This window comes from Miniopterus schreibersii (genome assembly GCF_964146895.1).
Source record: "Miniopterus schreibersii genome assembly, chromosome: 18".
Lineage (NCBI taxonomy): Eukaryota > Metazoa > Chordata > Mammalia > Chiroptera > Miniopteridae > Miniopterus > Miniopterus schreibersii.
Window position 1 is genome coordinate 23,323,910 of NC_138121.1, and position 16,748 is coordinate 23,340,657.

General features: G+C 45.8%; 1 protein-coding gene across 1 annotated transcript in view; it reads right to left on the bottom strand.

The window, feature by feature from the left end:
* LOC308548052 (polycystin-1-like protein 2) overlaps positions 1-16,748 on the bottom strand; it is a gene marked incomplete at both ends in the record, with an annotated part of 84,418 nt that overhangs the window by 16,137 nt on the left and 51,533 nt on the right. Inside the window, 8 exons of the mRNA XM_081119068.1 lie at positions 1,830-1,926; positions 4,332-4,536; positions 7,154-7,382; positions 10,481-10,697; positions 11,383-11,600; positions 12,296-12,495; positions 14,684-14,830; positions 16,458-16,636. Coding sequence (XP_080975194.1) covers positions 1,830-1,926; positions 4,332-4,536; positions 7,154-7,382; positions 10,481-10,697; positions 11,383-11,600; positions 12,296-12,495; positions 14,684-14,830; positions 16,458-16,636 — 1,492 coding nt within the window. The remainder of the gene's footprint in view (positions 1-1,829; positions 1,927-4,331; positions 4,537-7,153; positions 7,383-10,480; positions 10,698-11,382; positions 11,601-12,295; positions 12,496-14,683; positions 14,831-16,457; positions 16,637-16,748) is intronic.

The window sequence follows — 16,748 nt, forward strand, 5'->3', positions numbered from 1 at the left end:
CTAGCACATGACCATTGCCATATTCTTCCTACTGGCCTCCCCACTTCCACTTTTTTTTTTTAATCCTGGATATTTTTCCCCCCATTGCTTTTCAGAGAGAGTGGAAGGGAAAGAGAGAGAGAGAGAAAGACATCGATGTGAGAGAGACACATCAATTAGTTGCTTCCTGCACATGCCCTGACCAGGGCCAGGGATTGAGCCTGCAACCGAGGTATGTGCCCTTGGCCAAAATCGAACCCAGGACCCTTCAGTCCACAGGCCAACGCTCTAACCATTGAACCAAACCGGGTAGGGCCCCCACTTTCACGTTTGACCTAATGCCTTTGATCTCCAAGAGTGGCCACAGTAATCTTTCTAAAATCACAAACAGACCATGCTGCTCTCCTATTTAAAACACTTTGAAACCCTAGCATTGACCCAGAACCTACAAGGCCCTTGCATGACCTGCTCCCCACTCACCTATCTGCCCTCATCTTGCACCATTACCCCCCCAGTTCCCCATGCTTCGGCCACACTGTAAATAATTATTATAAAATGACAAGCTGTGTTCCACTTCATGGCCTCTGCACATTCCAGTGTGCAATCCCTTCCTGCCCCCATTCTTCAGGAGCCAACTTAGGTACCACCTCAGTGGAGAGGCCTGCACTCTCTTATTCTCCCACACCCAGTTCTCATCACAATTCACACTTATATGTCTACTTGTGTATTTAATTATTTAATGTGTCTCCCCACATGGGCTGTTTATCCCAAGGGCAGCAGCCTGTTCCATCCCATCGGTGCTCTGTTGCCTGGGGCTGAGGTGGGAACAGGGATTGACTTCAAATGGGCAAGAGGGAATCTTCTGGGTGATGAAGCTATTCCAGGTCTTAATTGTGATGATGGTTGCACAACTCTATAAATTACTAAAATCAATGAATTATACATTACGAATAGATTTCATGTAGATTATGTTCCCAGGCCATCCACTGCCTGGCACACAGCAAGTACTCCCTGAATAACTGCCAAAGGAATGACTTAATGAATATTTAATTAGTCTGGAGGCTGGCCTCTCCTTGGAGAAAAATTACTCTTGTCTCGGGAAGAAGATTTTAATGGACTTTTGGATCTGCGAAGCCAAAACCCTAATGTAGAGTGGAAGAATACAGGCCCACTCGGGGGTTATAACTGCACTGCATAATGATGTAGATACATGAGCTTTTGTTAGATCCTGTTTTATTTTCTCTGAAGCTCAAGATCTCTGCATAGATTATAAGAGTGTTAATTCTGTTTTCTTTGCTTGTTTGCTTTTGTAATTCTCTTGTCAGCACCCTCAGGAGTTTCGATTGGGAAGTGAGAAATCAGGTTGGGGGAAGGGGTATGATCAGGGGGCTCCTCCAACAGGGCTCATCTTGCCTATGTTCTAGTAAAACTACAAAAACAGGGGGTGGGCTAGGTTCGGGCCCCTGGCTATCCTTTGCAGACTCCTGTCCTAGAACTCTAACTTACAGTGACTCTTCGCAGCCCACCTACAAGCTTGTTCTTTTTTTTTTTTTTTCCCCCGTTTTTCATTCTAAAGGCCAGGGACCTGAGCCTTGGATAAAAAAGCTGTTTGGGATTATACAGAGAATGATAGCCAACACAGAGCATGGGCCCCAAGGTGCTTCTTATGGCCAAGGAGTCACGCTTAGGTGTCAGAGAGAAAGGCCCTGGTGGGGAAGGAGTAAGGTTGCTCAGGGGACAGTGAAGGAGCCACTTGTTTCTGGATGGTTTGCGGATGGTTCCCCAGCCAAGGGAGAAGGGCTGAGGGGCTCTCAGCTTCCAGGCCCTTGCCTGCATATGTGCACCATTACCTGGGCTGGTCAGACATCCCAGGAGAGGGGCGATAGGCTCCTCTTCATCCCCCACGCTCTTCAAGACCAGTGCAAAGAAGGCAGCAAAGCCCAGCACCTGGAAAATACCCACTGTGAGCCCTAAGCCCAAGTTGGAAACTCTCTATCAACCTCTGGTCTGAAAGGGGGTGTAATTGGGGCCACGTTTGTGTCCTGGGCACAGGAGCCACACTCTGGGGAAGTCAGGTGGGAACCAGCCCATCCTCTGTAGAGAAGGGACATATTTATGAAGAGTGAGGGCCAGGGCCTGTGTGTACCTGGCTTGTACCTCTAATGTGGTGACTTACTCTTCCCTCCTCCCTCCCTTTGCTCCTGTATTAAGTGATTAGCTCCCTTATACTGTTGTTGCAGGAGGGATTAATGGGCCAGATTTTCCAGCCACCAGTGGGAGTGAAGTGAAGCTCTTGCAATATCTTCAGAAAGTGAATTTTCTAAGATTCTCAGGGAAGGATGGGATGTGGCAGAAGATTTTATCGGCATGGAGTTACATTTTCTGGGTTCCAAAGTCCCCTGCCCCTTTAGCCAGCCCTTTTCCAGGTGCAGCTGGGGTTCCAGCAGAGCCAGAAACAAGGCCAGTGTCCAGAGTTTTCTTTCTATGTTGCAGCCAAGTGGTTCAGCTTTTAGGCCAGATTAAAGTCTATTAGTCCATGTGTGGATTACAGCCTGGCCATGTGCCATGTGGGGCACAGGGGAGCACATCCCCCTGCCACAGGAGAGCCAAGAAGGCCCGGCACCCGTGTGTGTGTGTGTGTGTGTGTGTGTGTGTGTGTGTGTGTGTGTGTGTGAGAGAGAGAGAGAGAGAGAGAGAAGAGAGAGAGAGAGAGAGAGAGAGAGAGAGAGAGAGAGAGAACCTCCTCTGTTTGGAAGTTTTAAATATTCACGTGCACTTGCAGTGGCCATGTTTATTCTGGCCACTGACTCCCTCACGGGTGTGACTGCAGGGCAAGCAGGTAGGCATCATCCCATGTCACTCACACCTCACTGGGCATGCGTCTAAACTGCCTTTGTCCTGTCCCTTCCCCCATCAATCAGTGGGGAACAGACTTGGAGTGTTAAATGCAGCTTTTTGGCAAAGCTGTATAAAAGGCATGCCTATATCTAGCCTTCCCTTTCCTCCTCTCCTGTAAAATAATAACCAGGTTGTTACAGCGGCATCACTATCTCTGCTATAAGGGTTCAGAACAGACCTCTCCGGTAATTCTCTTTGGCATGTGAATAGTTTTGAGCTGAGGGAATCCGGACCCTGCAAGCTCACGATAAATTTTTACCTCTCTCTTAAATAACTTAAATTAGGGGCCTTGCCCATAGTAGGAGTTAATACCGGAAATAGCTCTTTATGACCTATTTGTAGGGCAGGGTAAACTTCTGATTGCTGAATATCTGCTCTTATGTTCTGCAATGACATTCCTCTCCTCTGTAGCCCCAAGGAGACCCTCAGCTCAGAATGTCATATGTGCGTCATTTTCCCTCTCTGTCTTTGAACCTCTCATGTATGTGGGTTCTCTGATTCCTTTGTGTATATCTGGTTCCCATGCATATGTATGTATTAAATTCGGTTATTTTTTCTTGTTAATCTGTCTCACGTAGACTTAACTATTAGGCCAGCTGAAAGAACCTTGAGGGTGGAGGAAAGTTTCTTCATCCCCCACAGTACCTACAGTACACAAATATAATAGGATTCTGTGGTTTAGTTGGGGACAAAAAGGCCCAGGACTCTGTTCTTAAAATTCTCAGACTAGATTGGGGGGTGTCAGGAATTGTTGAAGTCTTCTGATGAAGGCTGTTCAGGACAGGGCAGAGGACCAAAGGGTAGAATGTGGGTAGGGGATTTGGTGAGTCTCATAGGGGTAAAGATTCACTGAAAATGTCCCCTCCTTTCTTCAGCTTACCCCAACCCACACACACAGTATTCCTACCACCTGATTTTTTTCTAGGGGAAGCTGTGATCCTGAACTCCAGGCCGGGGCTCAGTATTTCTTCCACTCCAACAGTAACTTTACATTTCAGAAATAGAAGTGTATCTTCCAATTGTTGTACACATTTAATGACTTGGGGTTTTTTTATCTGAAGGTCAAGTTCCTATAAATTGCTGGCCTTTCTTACAGTCAAAAGCATCTTAGAATTGAGGAAATTTGGTATTATTTCTATTCACATGTGTAGTCTAGGGCAGGATGTTAATGACCTTACTTCTTAATTTGGGTTTTCTCATCTATGAAATGGAAGAAAGGTCATTCCTGAGGGAGATTGTGATGATGAAATGCCTGCATCTCAGAAAACCACTAAGCCTGGCCCAGAGTGAGTGTCCAAGAACTTGGGTCCTCCTGGTGATTGTCTTCATTATTGTTCCTGCCCTGGGACCTGCACAGAGGTGGTGTTCCATGTAGGTTTATTGAATGAATAGGTGAAGGAACAGCTGAAGTAAGGACAAGGAAACTGGCAGGAGAGAAAGTAAGGGGTCCTGACCTTCAGGGGCTGGGTGACAAACACACTCTCCACAAAGGAGATGGCCATGGAGATGAGCCACTTGAGGGAACTGGTCCGCCCGTAGTGCAGGCCATATAGCATGCTGAAGAAGGCTGCCACACTGCTGGTGGCTGCCACCAGGAGCCAACCCACCAGGACACACCACCAGGGCAGACCTCGAGGGGGCTTGCTTACTCTCTGGGAGCTGTAATGGAAAGTGGATACAGTCAGGGTGACACCACCTGCCAGGGCTCAAGTTCAAATCCCACTCCACCCCATCAGCTGAGTGACCTTGGCCAAGCTCCCTGACCTCTTAGACCCTCAGTTTTCTCCTCTATATCTTGTACCCACTTCAAAGGGCTGTTCTATATTTAGCCAGTTTACATATTGTAAAAGTAATATAAACTGAGCCACTTCAAAAATGAGTCAGAGTTACCATCCCAAAGGAACTGCCTGGCACATCCTACTCCTCAACCCTTTGGAATGTTAAAGCAGGGCAAAATAACCTTTGGACTGGGCCGAAAGTAACACTGTATTCCAGACAACTGTTTGCAAAGCAAACAGGAAAGCTGATGTTATGACTATTGGCATGAAAATCAAAGACATTCTTTAGAATTAGCATCACTATGTTAGCTTATCTGCATCTATAGAAATGCCTTTCTTAGTTTATTAACACTCATAGAAATTCCTTCTATTCATGTAATTATTCCTCTTCCCTTTCTTATAAGTACCCCTTGCCTTCACCTCCTAATTGGAGCAATATTTGGGTTTCTGCCGGAATCCATGCTTCTGGAGTAGCTATTCTTTTTTATCTCAAATAAAGCCTTGTTTCTTCTCAATTTGGCCTTCTAAGTTTTAGGTTAACACTATATATATTCTATTGAAGTCACATTTATTCACTGCTTACCAGGAGGCAGTCCCTATGTGAAGTGCTTTACACACATCTGCTCCATTATTCCTCATGGCAAGCATAGAAGGCTGGTACTATATAATTTTTTAGATTTTTTTTATTATGAAATTTCCTCCATACAAAAATCAGCAAGCTCAAGGAATCCCCATGAACTAGCTTTAACAACCACCACCACCTTGTCATACTTATTTCATCGGTCCCCACCTTTTTCTTTTTTTTAAAATATAACTTTATTGATTTCAGAGAGAGGAAGGGAGAAGGAGAGAGAGAGATAGAAACATCAATGATGAGAGAGTCCTTGATCCGCTGCCTCCTGCATGTCCCCTTGCTGGGGATCGAGCCCACAACCCAGGGATGTGCCCTGACGGGAATCGAACTGAGATTTCCTGGATCCTAGGTCGATGCTCAGCCTCTGAGCCACACTAGCTGGGCTCTACCTTTTCCACCTTTTTTTTTTTTTTAAGTAAAATCATCCCTGATTACTTCAGAATATTTCTCAAAAATGGTCATTTTCTTACTGAGTTACAGTGTTGTTGTCACACCTAACAAATTAACAATAATTTCTTAATTCATCAATAACCTGTCTGTATTCAAATGAAGGGCAACAGAGTTCACCACTCCCAAAAATAGGCTTCTTTGGGGATACTGATTATTTTAGGGTGGTTATTTTTAAGAAAGAGCAAATGAGGGAGAAACTCTGAAAATCAGGTTCAGGGGAGGGGGTGTTGGGTGGAGGTAGAAGAGGGTATAGGAGGAATAAATGGTGGTGGGGGAAAAATAAAATAAGGAAAAAATTAAAACAAAAAATAAATAAGTATATTTCTATAACAAAACAAGAAAGAAAGAAAGAAAGAAAGAAAGAAAGAAAGAAAGAAAGAAAGAAAGAAAGAAAGAAAGAAAGAAAGAAAGAAAGAAAGAAAGTTACCCTTTGTAAAAGGACATCTGTAAAAGAAAATCACCATTTGTTAGGGTGTTTTCCTCACTGTACCAGGAAGAGGAGGGTATCTAAACCTTGGAACTTATCAACGAAGAAGGCAGGACTTAAATTTTCATAACTATTACTCTTGTTTACTGTGTTTTTCCTGGTAACCCCCACCCCCACCCCGTAACTGACTCCCCACCCCTAACATCTTTTGTCTTAATCTGAAGGTGGTATTTAAGGTGATGGCTTCTGCTGTTTTGGTGAGTTACTCAGTTTTTCTGTGTTTCTCCCATGTATGCAGGAGATATCCATATTACCAAATCTTAATTTGTTTTCCCCCTGCTAATCTGTCTCATGTCAATTTGTTTATCAAACCAGCCAGAAGAACCTTGAAGGGTAGAGTAACATTTTTTCTCCCCGACACAAATTTCACTGGTTATGTTAAAAAATGTATTTTGTTTTAAATTTGAATCAGGAGATAGGCATTATCATTCCCATTTTACAGAGGAGGAAACTGTGGCTCAGAGATTTTGAAGGACTTGTCGAAGGACTCACAGCTAGGAAATATCCCACTTAAAAATGTCTATAGCCCGGCTGGGCATGGCTCAGCAGTTGAGCATCGACCTAGGATCCAGGCGATCGGGATTCAATTCCCAGTCAGGGCACATGCCCAGGTTAGGTTGTGGGCTCAATCAATGACTCTCTCATCATTGATGTTTCTATCTCTCTCTCTCCCTCTCTCTGAAATCAATAAAAATATATATTTTTTAAAAAAGGCTATAAGCTGCAAAATTCTGTACAAAGGGCTATATAAATGCCTTCTTGTTCAACGCCTCCAGCCCAGAATTTGTGCTGGAATCCTGAGTTGTTGCTGCCTGGGTCTATCTGGGTGAGCATCTTTCCAGGGTTGCTTGGATGCCCTCTCCCCACAGGCCCCAGGCTGGGTGGTGGAAGTCAGGTACCCACTCAGCACCCAGGGGAGTGGATTACCTGGTCTGTGCTGGAGGTAGAGTGCCCAGCTGTCCCTTGAGGCAGCCCTTTAGGGTCTGAAGCTGCGTGAGAGCCCGGGCATGGCTCTGGCACTGGGGGAAGCCTTGAGGCCCCACCAGCCGCAGCTCTTGTTCCACCTGCTCCAGCTGAAGGTAAAGACACTGCCTGTATACACTGTTCTTCCAAGGGTCGCTTGGGCCCATCCCACATGTCAGGCATTGCATTTTTTCTGGAAGACAAGGGAGAGAAAGAGCATCCCCTGGTGTTGAGTGACAGCAGACTGCCTGCAATAAAAACAATAGTGTTAGTAACAGCCTTTTTTGCATCAGGCACATACTGTGTGCCAAGCCACAAGAAATCTGAGGTCCAGAAAGATGGGGTAAGGTACCAGGCTCACTCGGCCAGTTAGGATTTGAATGTTCTCGTTTGAGCGTTTTATCAAGGGCATTTTCAAAATTTCCTTACACATAGACAGAAGAGAAGAAAATGACAACTACCACCCTGTCATAACGGTTACCAACATTTTGCCAATCTTGTTTCACTCTGCCCCCAACTTTTCCTGGAGTACCTTAAAGAAGATCCCAGGCAAAGTGTTATCTCATCTGCAAATACTCTGAATATGTACAAGATTTGAATTTGAACCCAAGTTCGCCTGGTGCCAAAGATGGTCAGTTTTAATCTTTGTTGTTGTTTTACCCTCACCCCAGGATATTTTTTCCACTGCTTTTTCAGAGAGAGTTGCGGGGGGGGGGGGACATCGATGTGAGAGAGACACATCAATTGGTTGCCTCCCGCGCTCACCCCAGCCGGCACTGGGGACAGAGTCTGCAACTGAGGCAGGTGCCCTTGGCCGAAGCCTAAGAGCCAATGCTCTGGGACCAAGAGCCGATGCTCTAACCACTGAGCCAAACCGGCTAGGGCTTAATCTTTTGTTTTTAACTCTTTTTCAATTGTGAAAAATTTTAAATTTACAAGAGTAGGGAGAATGATGAGATGAAATGCCTATACCCACTGCTTAAAATTATCAACCCATGGCCATTCCTGTTTCACCTGTACTTCACCCACTCTCTCCACGTGGATTACTTAGAAGCAAATTCCAAACCTCATGTGACATCACTAAATTTTGTAATATGCTTCTATAGAACATAAAGCCCCTTTTTAAAAACAAAACCAAGTCTTGGCCCATGTGGCTCAGCCAATTGGGTGTCTCATGCACTGAAATGTTGCAGGTTCCATTCCCGGTCAGGGTACATGCCCAGGTTGTGGGCTCAGGAGGCAGTGGATCAATATTTTGCTCTCATGTTGATGTTTCTCTTTCTCCCCCTCTTCCTTCCTCTCTAAAAAAAAAAAAAAAAATCTTAAAAAAAACCACCCAGGATATCATGATCAATCTTTAGAATGATTAATGATAATCTCTTAATAGCATCAAATATCCAGTCACTGATCAAGTTTCCACCAATTATCTCATGAATGTTTTTCTACAGTTGGTTTGTTCAAATTTCTGCTTCCTAAACAAATTTTTTTAGTGGTATTTTTGCTTTAAAGAACTTTGAACATTTCCACTCTTTCCTGTGCATTTCCACTATTTCCTGTGCATTCTAAGGGAAACTTGACCTCACTACTAAGAACCAGGCCTGGGTCCTGGACCCTGAGGTGGGAGGCCGGTGCCCAGGGGCACATTCTCCTGGGGCAGCAGGTGCCCTGCAGCATCCCCACCCCATGATCCTTATCCAGCCACTAGTGAGAAGTGAATGTGGAAAGGCTCTGGCTGGCTCAGACTAGGTGTTGGTGAAGGCCTAGGGCAACACCGGGCTCCTCCTCCCTCTGACGCAAGCCTCCCCTCAGGCCCTCCTGACCTGCGACTCCCTCATTGAAGCTTCTGCTAAGGTTTTTGCATCAGCAGCGTTCCTGTTGCAAGCGTCCTGGCAATGTTTCTGAAAGATGCCAGCGCTCGCAATTGTAGCACCCATTACTGAATACCTGCTTTGTGTCAGGCTGTGGCCTAAGTTCTGCATGTGTCTTATGATCTAATTCAGTCTTTGCAGCAAGCCAAGGGGCTAGGTGGATCAATATTTCCATTATTTTAATTGATTTTAATTTAAACAGCCCCAGGTGCCAAGCGGCTGTCATATTGGACAGAGCAGATCTAGAACTGTGGGAAGTGCTATTAGACAGCCTCTTCTAAACATTGGCAGCTTTGATCCAGGTGGAAGGTGGACAGGAAAGGGGCATGAGGGGAGTCAGAGACTAGTTCAAGCCAGAACAATGTGCCATATATGGACCTTAATAAAAATGAAACCATGTTACCAAATTCTAGCTGAATGTTGTCTCAAAAGGCCCTGAGTTTGAGGCCCGCTACCTGTCTGCCAACAGAGATGAGCACTCGTAAAAGCAGTATTAAGGACACAGTAGTTCCAACCTAAGTCTTTTCCTTGACTTAATTAGGATTGGAAGAGAGTAGGGAAGGAATAGCTTTGTCCCTCTATGAGTCCATGTTCTTTAATGTTTTTTACTGCCCTATCCATCATCTTGTGTCTTCCACATTTGGAAATGGGCCTGGTTTGACTTTGCATCCCCCAAATACTTTACAGAAAAGGAAACCGAGGCACAGAGAACAGAAGTAACGTGTCCAAGATTACACAGCCCATTAATGGCAGAGCCAGTACCCAGACATGGTTCTTCTGGGCGGCCCAAGTTATGAGGCTGGCCAGTGCTCTTTGTAATAAATGCAGAAGAACATGCCCTTTTGCTCTGTGCATTCCATAATGACCGCCTATGCTAAGGTCATCTTGCGCGTGTTTGTTGCATGCTTTCTATGTGTTGCGTGGGACCAGGCACTGGAGAATCAATAGAGACAAGATGGTCAGATGGCTCCCACCTCACAGAGCCCATGTTCCAGGAAGGACAGTGTAGACTTTAAACAACTCTTCACACAATTCATGATTTGGCAACAAACAATGTGAAAGCAATGTAAGAGAAGCTTCTGGGCTAAAGAACACGTTGCTGGAGCTCCCCTGAGTAAGGGATGCTTAAGCCCATACTATAGGCTTAGTAGAAGTTAGCCAAGGGAGGAGAGGAGAAAGAACATCCTAGATTAAAGGACCAGCTTGTGTGAAAGCCTTTAGTGGAAAGGCAGCTTGGCATTGTGAGGAGAGCAGGGTGCCTATGGTACTGAGAGTGAGGTAGTGGCAAGTGGTTGGAGTGAAGGCCAGTGAGGGAGACTCTGGTAGGACTTCTTGACCCCTTAATGATATAGACATGGCCCTCAGTCCTGTCTCCACCTGGCTCCAACATGCCCCCTGTCAGCACAGAAACATCAGGACTTACCTTTCACTTGTACTGACCCAAGAGTGAGTGTTAACGGGTCCTCTCTCTCTTTGACTTCTTCCCAAAACATCTGCCCTGCCATGTTCTGCAGACAGATGACGTCTTCCAGCAAGGCCAGTAGTTGGTTGATGTCCATCAAGTTTGCTGAGTCCCAGCCCGAGGCAGGGGATGGCAACTTCAGAGCTTTAAACAGGGAGCTGACAAGTCTCCACATATCCTGCAAGTCAGATCAGGTAGGGTAAGGGGATGTAAGCTACAGGTAAGGGGGACAGCCAAGTGGTCAAAATCATTCGTGTGGGGCTGGACAATCTGGGTCTGAATCCCAGTTCTGCCCACTGAGACATGATGTTGGACCATCCTGAGCTTCCATTTGCCACCTGTAATATCCCTCTTCTAGGATTTGAACTGGTACATTCCAGGCTGTATTCCTCAAAGTGTAGCACATAGTAGATGCTCAATAAGTGCTTACTTACTGAGTGCATGAGTGCAGAGGGAGTCCCTTCTATGGGACTCCAGCCTGTGATCTATAATGAAGGTGTAATATTTTGTACATAGTAGGTACCCCAGAAGTGTGTGCGTATGCATGTTTGTGTATATGTAGGTGTTTGTCTATGTATGTATGTGTGCATGTGTGTAAACATTTATAAATTGTGTATGTGTAGATGTGCGTACACGTATGTATTTCTGTGTATGGCTCACCTGTGGTATGTGTATATGCATGCATGTGTAGGTATACATGTGTATATGCATGTGTGTGTGTGTGTATATGCACTTGGTGAATCTTGATGACTGTTGCTGTCAGACAACATGGGTTGTCAGGCCCCAGGCCTTAGTCCCCACCCCCAGCCCCCACTTCTGCCCTGGCTGGAGCACCTCCCACACCATCACAGTTCAGAACATACCTTGGTCACCACTTCAGGTGTCAGAAGGCCTTTCTCCATGGGCTGTGGTGAGACAACTGGACTGGGAGACCCCCCGTCACATTTCCCAGTGTTCTGCTCCTTAGTGACCTGAGGACGGGTGTTTCGAAAGATCTGAACAATCAGGAGGTTGATGGGGAACATGAGGAGAGAGCTTTCTAGTCCAATCATCACTTCTTGCCAAGTGAATTCAATTTTACCTGGGGCAGAGGGAAGGGAAGGGTCAGTAGGAGCGTCTCCTCCACCCCTTCCAGGAGGAGGCGGCTGTGCAGTAAGGATTAACCTTGCCCAAGGAGAGGTCTGACCCTTGAGTGGCCCCTGAGAGGTAACCTCTAAGCCTTTGGAATGTCCTGCCTTATAGGTACACCTTTGTTTACCAGGGGTCTTGGGCCACACTGTAAAGTCTATGCTAAAAGTGTGATTTATTGTGGGGACCTTGGCCACATGGTATTACCTCAACCTCTGGAGAGGCTGGAAGCTAAGGTTAGACATGCAGAGGATCAGCCACGTCTATGTGAACAAGTCCCGATAAAACTCTGTACTCCAAGGCTTGGGTGAGCATCCTGGTTGGCAATACTCTCTGTATTGTCACACATCATTATCAGGAATGAGCACTGTCCACGACTCCACTGGAAGGAGACAACTGGAAGCTCCACGGTTGGTCTGTCCTGGACCCTGCCTCATAAGCCTCTTCCTTTTCCTGGTTTTAATCTGTATTTTTTTTCTCTGTAATAAGTATGAGTATAATAGTGTTTCTGACTTCCATGAGTCCTTCTAGTGAGTTATTGAAACTGAGGGTGGTCTTGGGAGCTCTGGAAATGTGTGGCATTTCTGGGGCAGCGACAGCTCATGTCCACCAGCCACTAGCCCTGAATGTCAAGACAATGGGGATTACCCAAGTCCATTTTTTGCTCAGCTGGGTCCTTGGGGACACCCCAGAACATGATGCTGGTCAGCATGGTGCAAAGGAGCAGGGAGAAGCAGCAGGACACCCTCTGGACACGGGTGAAGTTGCTCTGAGCTGAGCAGCTGAAGATGGAATACCAAATGTGTCCATCCTGGAAGCCCATGGAGGTTTTCATGAAAAACAGGTGGCTGTGGACAGGCAGGGAGAGAGGGACAGGCATTTAAGGAGACAGGAATGGGAGAAAACTGGTCTCTGGAACAATCTTGGGATGAGAGGGTGGGATTTGCTTCTAAGAATTATCATCTGTTTTTCTATTGTAAAAGAAATACAACATCACTTAGAGTTAATGATGGGGACTATGGACAGAGTGGGTTGGAATCCTCTTACTGTGACCTCAGGCAAGTCACTTTACCCTTTGCACCTCAGTTTACCCATCTGTAAAATGAGGGTAATAACAGAATCTGCCTCACCAGATAGTTGAAAAGACTAAAAGTGAAAATTTTTGTAAAGCATTTGGCAAAGTAGCTGGCGTATAGGTGAGTGTTCATCAATGTTAGCAATTGTTATTTTTGTGACAACTTTAATGTAATAATATAACTATAATATTATTGGATTTGTTATCATTAGAGCATTAGAAGATAGTGGTTAAAAATCCCAGGCTCTGGGTTCAGATTCAATTTGAGAGAATTAAAATTGACAGACAGGATCTCAGAAAATGGTGCCACATTCTCCTTAGTCCGTATTATTTCTCTATGAATACAATGTAGTTTAACCACAGGAACTCTTCCCGGGCCCAGAGTATGCAGAGCTGATGTTCCCAGCTGACTCTATTCTTGTTGGTCAGTGCCAGCACCCTCTAGGGTTGTACAGTACTTGGACCATTAGTCTGGGGTGTGGGGGAGGCTTGGACTCAGAGTAAAGGTGCATAAAGAGAGAGGTCAGTGGCCAATGGCAGTGATTTTCCACATGATTGTTCTACTCATTCAACAGATATTTGGTGATCCTAGCGCTATGTGCCCGGTGCTCTGCTGGGCACCGGGGATTCGTGGAGGAATGACATGGTCCTGCCTGTACAGAGTTCCTTGTCTAGTTTTTAGGCATCTCACGTTTTGGTGCAGTTGGAGGATAATATCTACTCCTGCAACTGGGCATTTTACTCTGAGCCACTCACATGCTAAGTATATTACCTACATCATTTCATGGGACCTGCACAGGTCCCTTTTGGGGTTGGCACATTGAGCAACTCATTTTTCAGATGTGGAAGTCAGACCTGACGAGGTGAGGGACTTATCCAAGGTCATGCAGCAAGTCATTAGCAGGCATATGGGACTTTGCAGTCCATCTCATGTCTTTGTTATACATGTCTTGGGGTCCAAGTCTCTCTGATTCAGAATTTTTCCCCCTTGAAGGCTGAGCTGCTGCTCAAGTGGCAGCTGGGAGGAAAAGTCACATTTCTGTAAATCCACTGGAAACAGACTTTTTAAAAAAAACCTAACTCAAAAGCCATTTAAAGTAGAGGTCACAAACCCAAATGCTTCAAGTGGCCCAGGTAGATGTAAGTAAGTCAAGTAAATGAATGAAGTGGGCTGGAAATAATGTAATAGGGAGTGGTGAGGACTGTGGTAAACTGGAGAGCATATGGCCCTGTAAGAGGAAGGCTGGTACACAGCTCCAGCATATTGGTGTCATGCAGGAATGCGGGTTCAGTATTTCCATACTTGCCATTTTTTTGTGTGAAGCCCCTTGAGTTTTAAATATTGGAAAGAAACTTAATGCCCACTGATAAGAGAATGGTTGAATAAGTTGTGGGACGTTCATTCTACGGAATATAATGGAGACAATAAGGAAAGTTTGACCTAAACGTACTCTCCTGGAAGGATTTTCATGTTATATCGTTAAAGAAAAAAGGCAACACATAATGAGTAACACCACTTTAAAAAAGATAAAATAAACAGCAATCTATGGCATTGTACGTGTGTGTACATTTGTGTCTGCTTTTATGTGTGTGGAGACAGATGTGGAAGGAAGCAAATAAAGCAAAGTGACAAACGCTAGTGTAAAATAACACGAAGAAGAAGCCCCAGACGGCCAGATATTGAGTCACCACTCAAATTAGTCTGTTCACTCTCATAAAAATATTCTGTGGAAATCTGCATAACTGTTTCAACCATTTTCACCACCCCGAAGATAACTCTGTCCCTCCAGGGCCTTTCAATCCCAACGAGAAGAACTGATCGGTCATTAATGTCACACACTCAAAGCTACCCAGTCCTGATAGCTGAAATGTGATTTTATTTGCGACTGGATTGTGATGCAACTTCCGAGGAATGAAAGAACAAAGTAAAGAGCATTTGCTTAAAAAGGAAGGAAAAGTACCTGAATTGCTTCCTGTCCTGCTCTGTAGCCACTGGAAATACTTTGTCAAGGACACAGTCTCCAACATCGATGGACAGCCACGAGTTGCAGAGGAAATGCCACTTCCGGCCCATCATCAGGTCGTGCACCAGCACCCGGCTCACATACCTGGAGAAAGGACCCACGCTTTTGCGGACAAGGTAACACCTCTGCAAACCTGAGCCTAAGAACAAAAGCTCCTGTAAATGGATACTTGATTTATTTTTCTTCACTGTTCTTGGTGACTTGATCAAAATGCCCCGGTCAGTGGGTGAATTTGGCCTCATGTGGGGAGCTCGGCCAGGGTAGAGAGCCAGCTGTTGAAGGCTGCTGTGTTTTCACAGATATGCTGCAAGGGGGTGCATTCTGAAACTATTAACCCCAACACAGGGCAGCAAGCCCAGGCCAGCATCCAGATACAAGTGAGGAAAGCCCAGCTGTCTAAATATGTGTATTCAGGAAGGTGCAGACTTAAGTACACAAAATTTGACCCTACTACAGGCTTCTTCCCACCCAGAGAATGAGCCTACCATCTATCTTGGACTCAGAACTTTGTATCTTCTAACCTGAGTTAGTCTTTGAAGCCCAGGGAAGAAATGAAAGGATCTCACCTCTGCTGGAATGTCAGATCCAGCAGCAGCCAATTTCCCTGTTGCCTTAGAGCCAATAAGAATAGTAATGATATCAGTAGCCACTCTTTATTGAGCATTTACTGCATAATGGGGACTATACTAAGAAGCTCTTAACATGCATTTTCTCACTTCAGGGAGAACAGCCCTGTCAGGCATGCTGCAGCCACGTCTGTTGAGGTCACACAACCTCCTGGGGAGGCTGACATCCCGTGACTGATGGGTGCAGTGCCTGGGCATGATCATCAAGACCTGGGCATCTCAACCCAACTCAGGACAGTTGCAGAGCTCCCTTGGGGGGGAGGGGAGGTGTCACCCGGGCTGTTATTGGGCTGCACTAAGACTCTCCTCCCTCTGCTCATCCTGTTTCCTTCCCTCCCTTTCCAGAGGCTGACCCCAGGCACTCCTTGATAAACACCCTGCATGCTCAGTTCCATCTCAGAGTCTGCTTCACGGGAACTAACTACAGCTGAGGCTCTTAAAGTATTAATGTTTAATCCCTCGGGTAAATCAAAGACAGCAATATAAATGCTGTGTTTTTCTAAAGCTGCCAGCCGCTGATGGGTGGTCAGGCTGGAATCCACTCATCTGGATGACTAGCTTTGACCTCAGACAGAATGCAGAGGAGTCTTGGCTCTGAACTTGCCAGCTGTGTGACTTTGGGCAAGTCACTTATCTTTCCACCTGTAGAACAGGATAGTAACAGTACTTGTCCCATTGTGAAGATGGCCTTGGCTTAGTGCTCAGCAGCGGCAGCTTCTTCTGCCAGAGAATCAGCTCAGTGTCTCATTTAGTCTTCTCTTATTGCACAGGGTTTGTCTTTAAGAAAGGCATCTGTCCCCATTTTATAGATGGGGAAACAAGGAGCTAAATGATAGGTTGATACTGCAAAAGTGCCAAGGGTGGGGCTACCAACTGGACCCCAGGCTGCAACTTCCAGTTTCTCTCCTAGATACTGACTCAAATCTGTGTGGCCCCTGGATTGGTGGTTTCCTTGTCTGTGAAATAGGGATCCATTCTGTGTGTCTTGCAGAGGCTTGTGAGGATCAGCAAGGCAGCAAATGCACAGTGCCCCGCCCTGGCCTAGGGCTTAGTAGGTTCTTGTGGTTTTCGCACCCCTGACTCACCAGGATGGCTGGTCCCCTGAGTTGTCATGCCACAGCCGCAGGCTCCTCAGTTCCCCCAGGGGGAACAGGGTGGAGAGTAAGAACACATTCACTCCTCCTCTTTCAAAAACCGGGATGTCAGGGTCTGACAGGTGGTGGGGCTCACTCTCTCCATCCAGGCCATATAGGGTGAGAGTCACCTGAAATCCAGAGACAAGGAATGGCCAACTCCCCATGGTAACCAAGCCCCAATGGTTGTATTTCATTGGAAGTGTGAAAAGCCGAGGAAAAGTAACAAGGCATGGCCCTCCC